The sequence below is a fragment of the Chrysemys picta genome, chromosome 11, assembly GCF_011386835.1.
Source record: "Chrysemys picta bellii isolate R12L10 chromosome 11, ASM1138683v2, whole genome shotgun sequence".
Classification (NCBI taxonomy): domain Eukaryota; kingdom Metazoa; phylum Chordata; order Testudines; family Emydidae; genus Chrysemys; species Chrysemys picta.
Genome location: NC_088801.1, coordinates 44,337,903 through 44,352,870, shown reverse-complemented (window position 1 = coordinate 44,352,870; position 14,968 = coordinate 44,337,903). Strand labels below are relative to the sequence as shown.

Sequence of the window (14,968 nt, the reverse complement as noted above, 5' to 3'; positions counted from 1 at the left end):
CTCTATGCTTGTGAAACTCAGTCCCAAAGTGTCTCAAACTGCTCCCTTGAAAACTGAGCCACCCCCTAATCCTTGGTATTTGCTTAGCTACATCTGTGAAACTGTAAGCACCTAAATGTAGTGTTTCTATTTTTGGTTTGAAAAATCTCTCTCTTTCCCAGACTGGTCACATACTTTTATATATAATGTCTGAATTATTTGATTTTTATATATAAATATAAAACAAAATAACTCCAGTTTATTTTTTTGGCCATGAGAAACAGCAAAATCTGCAACTTTTTGAAACAAGTCTAGAATGATTGCAGACTCCCAACAAAAACTTTCTCCCTCACAGCCCGTATTCTCATACAGTCATATTCTTGGCCTCATACAGAGTTCAAATAAATAACTGGGTTCTTTAGAGGGGTTCTTTGCAAGTGTTAGGGGGAAGAATTCTGCAGGCTGAGGGCCTTTGGAGCATACAAAGGTAGAGACTCTTGAGACTGTAGGAGCAGCTGTAGGGCAACTTGAATAGTGCAGCCTCAGGGCTGCCTCCTGGGGCTATAAAGGGCCTTTATGCAATGGAACTGGTCCACTTCTGCAGTTGGGCATTATTGGAAGAGGTCATGCATAACTGCACAACTTTGCCATGCGCAGAACCCAACATTATGGGGATTTCTGCATGGCTGTGCATAAAAGGGATTCGGGGAAGTGGAGGGGTGGATGGGTGAGGATAGAGATCTGTCACTTAACAGATATTTGGGTCCCTCCATCTTAGAAAAGGGGTTTCCTAAGACCACAAAGAGTCCTCTCAGCTGGAATAGCCCCCACAGAGCCGCTTGTCTCCTGCTGTGTGACGTGGGTTGTAGGATTCTTCTCCCTTCACAAGGATTCCTCTTGGCGTCTGAGTGCTGGAAGAGGATTTTCCCTGTCATGTTTAAGTTCCCATTTGAAGCTGGAAGCCAATTATGACTGTACATGGAGTCTATACTGAAAGTGGGAGTCTTGCCTGAGGGATTTGCCCCTAAGAACATAATATATTTGAACAGTAAAATATTTGACCCAATGTGGCTGCTTTCTGCTGGTTTATATGAATCCCTCATTCATTCACTTCCATGAGGCTTTGCCATCATCCTCTCCAGAAAGATATAAAGATAACTCTTGATTTTACTTTTTGCTACAGTCACTTTCAGAGGTAGCTTATTTAATAAATTCATTATTAGGGGGAATACTGTAATTCAGCCTGCATTTTCAATTTACTTCTTGTTGCCTCACGCTTGGATTATATAATTTCATTACAAGGAACCTGTACTTTATTTTTTTATACTAGTGAACAAATCAAAGGCATGAATTTCTCAATCTTTCATATAATTCTTAAATGAGACTAACGCCAACTCCCTTAACAGGGCTTTCAAATGGTGCAGGACACTGTTTGAGGAATTTCTTAATCTATCAGCCTGTGAATTACACTAAAACCCTATGTATTGTCAAGACATCAGGGAAAATACCTTGAGTGTTGTGATTTTATGCTACTGGTGTAATTGCAAACCTGTGCACACGCAGCAATTCCCTCAGATGGTTGAAAGCTGCCATACATATTTGTAATTAGCAGAGGTATTTGGGGGCTCCTGGTCTATAGTGATGCTGAAATCGCTTTCTTTATCTACCGCTTTCTGTAGGTTCCCCAGTTCCTGAGGTGAGCTGGTTTCGGGATGGCCAGGTTATCTCCGCTGCAACTCTGTCCGGCGTGCAGATCTCCTTTAGCGATGGCCGCGCTAAACTCGTGATCCCCGCCGTGACAGCAGACAACAGTGGAAGATACAGTATACAAGCCACCAATAGATCTGGGCAAGCAACTAGTACCGTTGAGCTACTTGTCACAGGTACAGTATGGTTAAGGAGGGACAGCAACTATTGACACTTCCCCTTGTCACCAGAGGTGAGGGAGCTAAAATAAAAATTATGTATATATTCGAAACTTGGATAAAAATAACACAAAAATATGAGATGCAAACACCATACAAGATACTAACAACAAATCAAATTCCTTACTCCTAAAGCAAGTTAGATTTTTTTCCCCCCAAAAAAACTTCAATATATGCTTAGATTCCTTATAGATGTAGATAGGATTCTTCATCACTTCATGGTGAATTTTCAAGTATTACTATTACAACAGTCTACAGCAGTATAAACTATGAACCAGACTGTACAAACACTTACAAGTATAGTCGTTCCAGATGCCTGTCCTAACACTACAAGCCTTTATTCAAGAGTAATCTTTACTCACACAAGTAGCATCACCAACTTCAATGGAATTAGTCATGTAAGTAAAGATTATTCCTGTGAATAAGAGTTTGAAGGATAGGGCCCTCATTAACTTCTGTGGGACTGTACTCACATGAATATAGAATGGATCTGGCCCTTTCTTACCAATATAGGCCCTGATTTTGCAAACTCTTATGCACATGTTCAACTTTGCTCATGTGAGTAGTCCCATTGACAGCAATGGAAATACTCACATGAAGTTAAGTACATGTGTAAGTGTTTGCTGGATCAGGGCTTGTATATGTGTTTGGAAAGGAGGCCTTCATTTATTTTAATGTTAGACAAGGTGGCTCTCTTCTATATCAATAGCAAATGGGAGATAAATAAGGAGACTGTAGTTTATATATAAAGGGTATTTGTAAAGAACATAAAGGCTGTGAATGCTTCTAGTATTGGAAATGTTTAGGCCTTATGAAGTTCTTTACTGAGTGAACTTTAATTTTTCTAATCAAATTATAGCTGAAACAGCACCACCAAACTTTACACAACGTCTACAGAGCATGACAATAAGGCAAGGAAAGCAAGTTCGACTTGATGTTAGAGTGACTGGAATCCCTACACCTGTGGTGAAGTTCTATCGGGATGGAGCAGAAATTCAAAGCTCCCTCGATTTTCAAATTTCACAAGAAGGAGACCTATACAGTTTAATAATTGCAGAAGCTTATCCTGAAGACTCCGGAACCTATTCAGTAAATGCCACAAATAGCGTGGGACGAGCTACTTCAACAGCCGAATTGCTGGTTCAAGGTAATGGAGTTGAGGCTGTAAGCCACAGAAATAAGAACATGTACATTCTTGTTGTGGTATAAAGGGCACTGCTGCAATTAATGTTGATCAGCAATTTCATTAATAACCCATTTCTCAAGCGTTTGTAACCTGGTAGTAAAAATTCATTCCAAGCTGAAACATGTCATAAAAGGTTCCAGGCTGGTAACAAAAAGTACATTTTCAGCATAAAACAATTCCTTCAGTTGGACTTCTTTGAATTATATAAGTACAGTATAGGCATCACAGAAGGGTTTTAGTTATTTGTGAGGGGTTGTTTTGTTTTGCTCTTGCAGAATTTTTAAAAAATTAGATTTTAAAACCAAGGTCTTTTATCTACTGCTGTTGGGCCACATTCTCCAGTTCTTAAGAGCAAAACTCTTATTGACATTAGTAGGAACAGGACTGTTTTTAATTTGCTAAATGATTATTTTTCATTGCAAAACCAGATTAAGGCATAATTTGATTTTTGCGGTAAGAAGCGTATATGCTAATACTGCAAGAGCAACATTAACATGGCCCCATTTCTGTGCCCCATCAGAACTTCTTCTCACTAGAAGAATTTGTGAGACACACATAGCAAATGAATGGTAGAATATTCATGTTGATATTCAAAAATCAGTGCTCACTAACTTCAGGCCTCTGGTCTCACAATGCATCTGCAGAGTGTGAACTCCAAGAATATGGGAGCAGCGCAGAATGAAGCACAGCAGAATTGCCCTTTTTGATCAGCTCATTCCTCACATACACATCTGTAGAGGAGTCTGGACTTCATCTACTGTATATTTTTAAACTGAAAACTACCCAGACAATAAAGTTTAAAATTCACCTAATAAGGACACAAGGGCTTTTACTATTCATGCTACAACAACATTATATACTTTGGGCCCTGACCAGACTAAAATATATGAGCCTTTCTAGTGTGTGCAAGCCATACATGGCTGAAGTAAGGTCACAGACTTTAATCATGGGGAAAGGGTTAATAGATGTTTGGTCATCTGTATAAGGCTATAATTGGCATTATGCAGCCATTTCTTGGAAGCAATACCCCCTCACAAGAGAGAGTAGACTCCATAGTGAGAGTGCAGATGAGAATGAGCCCAGTGGCTATGAAGGCGGTTTCGGGTTGAATGGAGCCCTTTCAATCATACTCATAATACCATTATATCCAAGGCAACCTTTCTTGGCTCACCAGTTAAAATACACTTTTAGACTAACTTTGTATGTATGTGGGAGACTGGAATGATTCTGAAGTATAATTAATATGCTTTTAAATTTTTGGCCTAATTACATAGTTATATAAAAAGGCTAATCTTATTTCAACTGGTTCCACAATTATTTGCCTATAGATACTGCAAGAAAAACAGATGGCTGATTAATTCTTTCTCTGGTGTTTACGCATGCTGATATACAATTGGCATTGCATGTTTAGTTCCTTCTAAAAAGCTATTATTGTTTATTACCACATATAATTCTCCTGACTATTCATGTTTTACCTTCCGATAGGCGAGGAAGAAGTAGTACCCGCTAAAAAGACAAAGACGATTGTTTCGACTGCTCAGATTTCGCAAACAAGACAAGCCAGAATTGAAAAGGTACATTTTTTTCAAAGCTCATGGTATTAAAAGCTTTAGAAATTGATTCTTGGCATTGCAGAGTCTCACCATTGTTCTTTCTTTCATTATAGAAAATAGAAGCCCACTTTGATGCTAGATCACTTACAACTGTTGAAATGTCCATAGAGAGTGCCACAGGACAACAGCTCCCACACAAGGCACCTCCAAGAATGCCTCCTAAACCTACATCAAAATCACCAACTCCACCAATAAGTGCAGCAAAAGTACAGATGGCACGACAGCAGTCACCATCTCCCATTAGACAGTCACTGTCACCTGTAAGACATGTTAGAGCACCAACACCATCACCAGTCAGGTAAATCATGTTAACTATCAAGGAAAGATTGAATTTTGAGTCATTCCCACCAGTAAAATGAGAAAATTAAATGGTGATGATGCGAACTGAAAGCACAACATAGAATGACTTGTTCTGACTGTTGGTTTTGTACAGTTGTCAAAGCTTCAGGAGGAGGGTTTTGGCAGCTGTCTGCAAATGCTCCATCCTCTGAGATAGGTTTAGGAAATCCTTTAGAAAATGTGTAGGGTCACATTCTGCACTGTGTTCCAACACACAAAGCTGGAGTAACTCTTTTTTTGCTCCACTGTACGTGAGTAAGTTCGATCAGAATCTGGCCTTTGGTAATTACTGTATGGGAAAAGAAAAGAGCATAGGCATTTGGTGAGTTTCATGCAGAATGGAAGGATCAATAGAAAAATAACTGTGAACATCTGTGGACACAGGTATATTATGGACATGTAGGAAATGATTCCAGAAGAGCTAAGGCTGTAGAGGCAAGAAAAATTAGCATGGTTACGGGGAAATGAGGGTTTAGCTCTGATATGTGTAGAGGGCCTCAGAAGGGAAAGGGAGTGATTTGAAGTGCAGGGTCCACAGCTGTGGTATGGCAGAGCCCAATTCATTTGCATTGGGGCACCGATGAAGAGCTATTAGACTCTTCCGGCTCCGCTGCCTCAGCTCCCCACTGCACCAAGCACTGGGCCAGAAAAGCGAAATGTCTCTGAGCTGAATGAGGCCCCATTTAAACCTTTGTGCCAGCTCTGCTTTGTGGTGAATTTCATCACAGTGAGAACAGCTATTGCTGTATATACAAGAAGTAGCAATGGATTGGTAGTAACTAATAATTTACAAGCATAATTAATCCATGAGCACCTGTGTAAATGCAAGGATAATACAATAGTGCCATCTAGAGGGCATAATGCACCAAAAATGTTATACTCTAGGTATCAAGCTTATGCCCAAATAAATCTGTTAGTCTTTAAGGTGCCACGGGACTCCTTGTTGTTTTTATACTCTAGGTAGACCTACGTGAAATACATTATTAACTCAAAAATAACATTTACATCTAAATTAGATGTGAAAATAAGCAGAAAAATAAAAGTATAATGCTGGAGACCACCACTTATGCTGCAATGGTTCAGAATGTGGCAGTGTTAAAATATTTTAATGGTGCTAGAAATTTGATATACATTAACTCATCTTGGGGAAAAGATGTATTTAGTAGTGGTGTTAAAGCAAATTGGAAAGTGCTTTATAACTACATATTAATACTCACAATTAATTTTTAAAGTGTCAGTCTTTCTAAAAGCTCTGTTTATCGCTGTAACAGCAGATACCAATTAGTGCTGCTGTAATTGGTAAAAAGAAATGTTGCAGTGGAGATAGACCCCAATCCTGAAATGCACTGATCAAAAGCAGACTTCTGTGCCCCCACATGATGCGCCACTGAATTCAGCGGGGCTCATTGCAGAACTGGGACCTAATTTAGTACATAATGACCCTGATCCTATAGTCCTTTCTCAAAACTCCCATTATCTGAGTAAAAAATATAGTCTCTCACCCAATGTGAACTTATCATTTCTGGTACTTTTATAATAAATATATATTCTTGAGTGAAATACATTGTGGTGTTCTCTCTTATGTCTTCACTGTAAAGCTAATTAAGTCATTAAAAATCCTTCAATAATTTAAGGATCTGACAAACCTACAAAAGCAGGAAAGCTCCTCATATCCTTTCCTTCTTGCACTGTCAAGCACATTGATGGCGTTCAGTAAATAAATAATAAAACAATGAGATCTCCTCTCCTATTTATTATTTACATTGTGATAGCATCCAAAAGACCTAGTCAGGATCAGGGCCCCACTGTATTGGGAGCTGTACAAACACATAGGAAGACTGTTTGAAGAGCATAATTTCAAACAAGAGAACAAGTGAGTGTAACAAACAATAGGAAGGAAGAGAATAGGGGAATGGTAAGCAGCTCACACAATCTAACCATTTACACAATTTGAAGGTAACAAATCAACTGGAAGTTTTGCTTTCCTTTTCTAAATAAATAAATCCAATGTTCCCAACTGCCATGCAGCCTATCGCTATTAGTTGGTTGGTTTCTTGTAGCCCTGGAGTTTGGTAAAAAAAAAAGTAAAGTTTGGTAAAAAAAATTCAAATTTAAACATTTTCCACCTGGGGGGAGAGGGAAAAGAAAGGGGACATTGGGTTTGTTTTGGTTTTTGTTGGTTTTTTATTTAGCTCAGTGTCCAGGTACTGATGGTATCCTAAACAGGAAATGAATATCAATTCTGTGTTACTTGTGCGGTTATTTTATTTTATTTTATTTTATTATGTGATGCTAAATTTAATACCAGTAATGTTATGTTTATTCATTAGGTCAGTATCTCCTGCTGGAAGACTCTCCACTTCACCTATTAGGCCTGTGAAATCTCCAGCACTGATCCGTAAAGCACAGGCAACAGTAGCCACTGCTGCTGAGGTTGTTCCTCCTTGGAAGCTGGAAGGTTATGTTTCTGCAGCTGAGGCACGGATGCAGGAAACTAGAGTAACTACAAGCGCTACCCAGATAAGGACAGAAGAAAGATGGGAAGGGAGATATGGTGTCCAAGACCAGATGACCATTAGTGGTGCTGCTGCTGGTGTCTCTGTTGCTGGTATAGCTGCTGGTGCTAAAGAGGTAAAGAGTCTTTAAATTTGGAAAGAACATTGCGTATGCTGAGAGAACTGCTAAATGTAATTTGAGAGACTGCATGTAAACACTTGCTTACAACAGCTATTTAGGGAGTTCCCCTGGAAATGTTTAAATAGACCTTTGACAGCAATATTCTGTGCATGTAATTGTCATATGTTTATTCTATGTATGCAACCTATAAAATAATATCTTCTGATGTGACTAATTTTGGTCCTACAGGACACTGATAAAACAGCAGCTGTTGCTACTGTAGTTGCTGCAGTTGACCTGGCTAGAGTGAGAGAACCAGTTCCAAGCCCTGTAGAGCAGGTTTCTAAGAGGACAGCAATGACTGCGGTACACATTCAACCTGTTCAGGAGCAGGTAGAAGTAAAACACAGCTGTTATATAATTTCCTCCTTACCCCTGATCCTACATGCAAACAAAGCATGTACTTCACAGTGCAAAATTAACAAGATACTAAGTGCTTCATATAAGCATGCATTATTGGTGCAGAAGCATCTGGACTGTAGGGGACTGCTAATGGTCATCTCATCTATCACCTCACATCATGACTGAATTGACTTGATTATTCTTACACCATTCCTGAGGAATGGGTATCATGTCTTGTTTTTAATAACTCCAGTGAAAATGATCCCATAATGTCCTTTGGCACCTTATTCCATTACCTAATGTTGTTCTTATACTGACAAAAAAATTCCTAATATTTAACTTGAATTTTCCCAGCTGAGCTTAAAATAACTATTCCCCAGCATTTCCCCCTTAATTTATACTACTTTCTTTTGATAACTGATCTTTACTCTGTGTTGAAATGTATTTTAAGGTTGTTGTTTTTCCCTCTTATAAAAATCAGATAAGAAAGGAAGCTATGGTAGTAGTTACTACTGATAAATCCAAAGAACAGGAAATAATATCAAGAACTAGAGAAGGAATTGCTACCAAACAAGAAGTACACATCACTCATGAAAAGGTGAATACAGTTGTTACAGATGTAATATTCATAGTTAAACCCTACTTTAAAGACAAACTATGTATATATTTTTCTTTCCTTTTCTTTTTGTAACTTATGAACTGAGAAGCCCAGCAATACAAAGTGTCACTGTATAACTCTTCTCCCTTAGTTTTCATTACTAACATAACTCGCTCACCAGGGTTTTCAGTACTAGCATTCTCATAATTCTCTCTTGATGACTGATGGTTTTGTATAAGATACTCAGATACTACTGTGGCTAGTACTCTATAAATATTATAGATTAAAGAGAATTTTTTGAAAAAAATGAATTCCAGGAAAAATGCCACTGTTTTTCTACCATTTGTTGTATAGCTAGATAATACGCCAAACGTGTGTTTAAAAAAAAAAAAAAAAAAAAGCCCACACACCTCTTCTTGGATTTTTCATTTTTCTGTGGCTCTTTCTGAGTTTATTCCATACACGTGGCATTTTTCTGTTAACAAATAGGAGGCAAGATACATTAAGAAGAAACTCATTCTGCACTGAAAACAATGTGAAACAAAATACTGGTGACTGAATTTCAGATAACTTTCAGCATATGTTTTGTTTTTAATTTTCAGATACATTTATTCTAACTTAAGCCCTGATTCTGCAACCAAGTATGCATATGCTTAACCTTACTCATAAGTAGCCCTATTACAGTCAGTGGGGTTATTCAAATGAGCAAAGTTAACCAAATGTGCAAGTGTTTGCAGGATCAGGGCCTGTTGGTATTTCTTCATTCTATTTCTGGACAGTCCCCAGGAGTTTCATACCAAGGTAGAGTAACTTATGCCTCCCTCCCATAGAAATGGTACATTTCTGAAGTCCACTGCCCTTTACAGCTTCTCCAGACCAGTAGGTGGGATCAGTCAAGTGCTGAGGTCAGGCTTCAAATTGAGAGGGTAAAAGGAATCTAGTTGTGAGGGTGGGTGGGTCTAAATCCAAGTTAAGGTTGAGTCTAGTCCTGACGAGGGAATCTAGAGTGAAATATCAAGGTTCAAGGTGAGAAATAGTCTGGGCAGGAGGAGGAGTAATTTACCTTTACGGTACTGAGGGATGGAAATCAGAAAACCACCATTACACAGGGAGGAGTGTGTTCTATATTTTCATCTAAACCTCCTGGATAAAGTGAAATTTACCAAAAAAATATGCATTCAAAATCATGGCTTTCCCTCCATTGATTGTAATGCAGATAAGTTTCTTCCTGTCCCAGTTTCTTTTACTTACTGCCTTTTAGTAGGAAAATGGCAGAGTGTATAGAGTAAGTTATTTTATTTTTCTTCTTACTGTACATTTCATAAAAGAAGTTCTGTTGTTGTTGCCAGTCTAATCAATTTTTAAAATCTATATAAAACACTGGAGTAGGCATCATGTAACAATGATATTCACTTGTATACAGTTATTCCAGGGTGCAAACAGAGTGACTCACAATCACTTCCTTCTACAAGGACCTCCAGTGAAATTTAACCTCGTTTCCCTTCAGTAGTCCAGCCTCTTCTCCAATGTTGTATAAAAGTCATGTAATTTGCATTTGAGATTATATGTAATTGAGACTTTTTTACTGTAAAAATCAGATAAGAAAGGAACCCGAGAAAGCTCCTATACCCAAGGTAATAATTGTTGCTGATAAAGCCAAAGAACAAGAAAAAGTATCAAGAGCTAGAGAAGAAATTTCTACAAAACGAGAGCAAATTCACATCACTCATGAAAAGGTAAATACAGCTGTTATAGATGTAACTCACCGATATACCCTTTTTCATTAACAATCTCTATCAAATGCTCCTTATGTATTTTGCCTTTGTTTTTTTATGAGCTGAAGGCTCCAACAGTAGAAACATTTATAAAGTATCTGTTCCATAAAGAGGCCAGTATTACAGTTCCAGGCAAAACTCCCACTGACTTAGGAGTTCTGACTAGTCAGGAACTGCAAGATGGAACTCCTAACATCAGTTATTTAAGTATTGTGGTTGTCATTACTAACATGCTCATAATTCTCATTTGATGATTAGTGACCTTTACTTGTTGAATGAAGGTGGATTTTAAGAGAACCTTTTAAAGAGTTTTTATTCAGTTAGCCATCAGAACAGAATAATATTCACTTACATAAAGGGTTTGAGCCAGTGAAGTTTGCTAGAAGTTTTGCCTGACTACAAACTGTCTGATCAGTCTCACAGCTAATACCAGATGATTTTGGAGCCCTTACTCACATTGAGTAGCCCTTATTTAGCTGAGTAACCCCACTGACTAATGAGAGTAAATGTCAGGTCAGAGTAATACTCATTTCTATGCAGCTACTAAAAGGAGTTTATATCAGGAGGCTACAATGATGGTCACCTAAATGTAACCAGTAGGGGGCCAAATTCTTCCCTGATTCTTTCTCACACAGTGTAACTACTGAATTTAACTGGGTTGCAAAGTGTGTAAGATGGGATGGAAGTTGGCTTACACACAATAGTTATTCCACTCTACAAGTGGCATTTCATCTTCTTTCCTTTCCCCATGTCTTAGAGGTGTAGCCTTGGGTGGGCCCACCCACTTAGCATCCAGGCCCACCCAAATCTAAGCAGGGGTGTAGTGCTGCCACAGCAGCCCGGAACATCACTCAGACACCTGAAATCCAGGACAGAGCTATGTGACCGCCCTTCAGAAAGCTACGCTCCGGCAGCTCTACCTTGCCATTTTCTGAGCCACCCCATGCGCGTGCTCAGCTCGGCAAGTGAAGCCCTGTGTCTGGGGGCACCAGGGCTAGGAAGAGGGCATGGTGTCGCGGAGAAGCTGAGCAAGCACAGTCTGTCATTGCCCATCCACCCGAAAGTTGGGACCCACCCAAATTTCCACTCCTAGCTATGCCACTGCCTTGTCTACATAATATTCCATCAACCTGTCCCACTTTCCTGAAAAGTCATGTAATTTGGTTTGAGAGCATATATAATTGAAACTTTATTTTATCATCAAAACCAGATGAGAAAGGATGCTGTGAAACCTTCTGTGCCTAAGGTAGTAATTACCACTGATAAACCTAAAGCACCAGTCAGAGTATCAAGAACTAGAGAAGAAGTTGCTACCAAACAAGAACAAGTACGAGTAACTGATGAAAAGGTGAATAGAACTGTTATAAATGTGATATTCACTCTCCTGTGATACTCCCTTTGCACGCTAATACTTCCCCTACAAATACTAACTATATATTTCCTGTTTTTTTTTCTAAAACTTACTCCAACTCAAAACTTATGTCAACTATGAATTAGAATCTAGTTCTTCCCACTTTGTCCTTCACTCCTAATAGTTGGCATTAATAAGATATCCATAACTCTCTTTTGACTGACACTGATTTCTTTGCAGTAAAGAGCATTTTAACTTTTTTAAAATACTATATTTTATTTAAATAGGCATTAGAATGTAACAATACTCATCAACATCTAGCTAATACAGAGTCACTCGGAGGCTGCCGCGTACAGGGATCTAAAACCTTAACCCTTTCCCCCATTCTAATGCTTTTTGCTTTTCTTTTTTTTTTAATGAGACCATATGTAATTGAAACTTTTTTATTTCTACCATAATAATCAGATAAAAAAGGAAGCTGAAAAAACTACTGTAGTTCCGACAGTAATTGCCACTGTTAAATCCAAAGAACCAGTAACAATACCAAGAGCCAGAGAAGGAATTACTACCAAACAAGAACAAATGCATCTAATTCGTGATCAGGTGAATATGGCTGTTGCAGATGTGAAATACATTGTTCCAGCTTACTTTCTCTGCAAGCCTCCTTATGCTTCACCATCAGTTAAGAACTACTTGTGTACACTAGAATCCACTCAGTTGCATTCCCCTTAATGTGCCTGCTTAATTGGGGTAATTTGATAAGGAACAGATTCAGTGTAATGAATCTCAGTAATTCTAGAAAATTAACTAATGGCCTATCCATTTATAAAAAATCACTTTAAATAGCACCACCTATGATCATCTCTGAAATCCTGGTCTCAGTAGATAACTTTGAACTGGTGTTTGCTTATGTAAATTTCTGTCTCTGAAGTCCTTTAGTATATAGGCTATTCCCCTTTAATTTTATGGTTAAATGACCATTTGATTTCACTTTATCAGGATTTGTATTGTTTTAGTTCTTCGTACAATGCATATATTTAAAATAATTCGGTTCCACCCAATATATTCTTATAAGCCTCTGATAAAGGGGACCACTGTTCGTTTCTGTTTCCACTGGGGTCTATGCCAGTTAAGAGGATTCTAATGTAATAGGGCTGAGTCCTGTCATCAGAGAGAGAGTAGCATGATTGTGAACTACAGGATATAGCCCACTTTTTTCTTAATGTAATTAATTAATTGAAAACATCACTGGTATGTTTACAAAATGTTTTGATTAATTTTCAATGAAAAAAGGAAAATCAGATAAAACATACACCAAGGGTTCAGTGTGCATAGAATTCACAGTTCTTTGGTGTGTGAATTTATGGCCAGATTCAACACTGCCATAAGCACTTCCTTTGAAGTTAGCACTAGCATTGAATAATACAGCCCTTAGAGTGCAAAGCCTTATCAATAGTAAAAGAAATGTTTGCAAACAATCTGTCTGACCTAGCTTAGAGATATTACTTCACGTGGTGAACTGTTTTTAAAGCTGTACGTAAAATAGGTGAATGAAGGCAATTTATTATTTAAAAGTGTTAATTTTTTCACATGCTCTTTTACTATATACCGTATCCAGGTTAATTATAATACTGAAAAAACAGCAGCAGTTGCTATTCAAATATCTGCTGCTGACCAAACCAGAGCTTGACAATGGAGAAATTACACTGACATCAAATGTGAAACCAATTATGGATCAGGAAGTTAAAAACAAGTTAAATCCTGGCACAAAAGCACCACTTCCCTTTTACCAAAATACTCAGTTATCCTTCCCTATTAGGAACTTGTAAAATACATTAGCACAACTTTTCCGTGCATTGAAGTTACAGCTATATATTTCCTAAGGCTCATTGTGCATGAATGGACCATGCAGTGTTTGCACATGAAACAGCATATACATACTTCGACCATTTCTCGTAGTAATGTCTGATATAGAATTATGTACAGCTGTCAGAAATTACCGCTTTTTAAATATTATACATATAGTACTATAGTCATAAATGTGCCAGCAAAGTATTTAATATACATTGTGTACTGTATATAGAAATATGCATGTGCATAGTGTGGATGTATATTTATTCAATATACATATATATTTACAGCTAGTGACTATGAAATGCACATGTCGGTAAATACAGTCTTACATATTTTCCATACTATATAACGTATGTACGTTTTCTGTCTCTCTATAACATGTATGTACTGTGTATTTGCCAGATAGACAAATCTTTGTCATCACCATGAGTATTTGTATGAATTCTGTAAATGTTATCTTTAGATTGGAGCTTACAAAAGGGCTGAAGCTGTAGCTACAGTTGTTGCTGCAGTTGATCATGCACGTGTTAGAGAGCCCTGGGAGCTAGAGCACACTGAAGAAGGCTATGCTGAGCAGACAGCTTTGGAATATGGATATAAAGAGCGTACTATGACAGGTCACGTTGTTGAGGTGCCAACCGAACGTCATGTTGTCACCAAACCAGTACACGTTCCTTCTGAAACAAAAGTTTCCACCACTGAAAAAATGGGAATGCATATATCAACACAGGTTAGACTTGGTTTACATTGCACTCTTTCTCTGGCTGGCTGTTGTTGTTTTTTTAATGAAACTTTTTATTTTGCAATTTGGTGACTAGCACAACATACTGACCAAACATTTTATTGGTTAATGTAGATTAAAAGAACAGAAGAAACCAGAACTGAAAAAGCAGTCCTTGTGGAACACACACGTCCCCGGACAGCAAGTCCTCATTTTACAGTTTCAAAAATTACTGTTCCTAAACCAGATCATACTTACGAGGTAAGAAGTGGAGGAAAGGTGTTAGGCAAACAGCAAGCTCAGATAAAATAACTGATACCTCATTTTTTCCATATTTGATGCCCCTCCTTCCCCCTCCCCATACAATACTGTGTTACTCCCATTTGGGGGAAGAGGTTGTGCTATCTTTGATTTGTGTTGCCCAATTCCCTAGTAAGTAAAATATAATAGTGCAAATAAATGTATGCCCTTTATTTGTGAAATCCTGCCAAAAAGTGATTTTGTTGGGTATTTTTTTAAAACCCCAACCATTTCATATATTTGGAATGCAGCTAGAACATGTGGTATTTACAATAAAATGCTACATCCCTGGCATACACCTTCACCCTG

The 14,968-nt window shown here is 38.1% G+C and overlaps 1 protein-coding gene across 2 annotated transcripts in view; it reads left to right on the top strand.

Moving 5' to 3' along the window:
- Window positions 1-14,968, top strand: part of TTN (titin) — a 307,719-nt gene that overhangs the window by 5,111 nt on the left and 287,640 nt on the right. For both annotated transcript variants that reach the window (XM_065560805.1, XM_065560804.1), the window contains exons 3-14: window positions 1,659-1,862; window positions 2,764-3,051; window positions 4,576-4,664; window positions 4,757-5,001; window positions 7,373-7,673; window positions 7,908-8,051; window positions 8,542-8,658; window positions 10,257-10,394; window positions 11,644-11,781; window positions 12,250-12,387; window positions 14,102-14,368; window positions 14,495-14,620. In XM_065560805.1, the coding sequence (XP_065416877.1) occupies window positions 1,659-1,862; window positions 2,764-3,051; window positions 4,576-4,664; window positions 4,757-5,001; window positions 7,373-7,673; window positions 7,908-8,051; window positions 8,542-8,658; window positions 10,257-10,394; window positions 11,644-11,781; window positions 12,250-12,387; window positions 14,102-14,368; window positions 14,495-14,620 (2,195 nt within the window). The remainder of the gene's footprint in view (window positions 1-1,658; window positions 1,863-2,763; window positions 3,052-4,575; window positions 4,665-4,756; window positions 5,002-7,372; window positions 7,674-7,907; window positions 8,052-8,541; window positions 8,659-10,256; window positions 10,395-11,643; window positions 11,782-12,249; window positions 12,388-14,101; window positions 14,369-14,494; window positions 14,621-14,968) is intronic.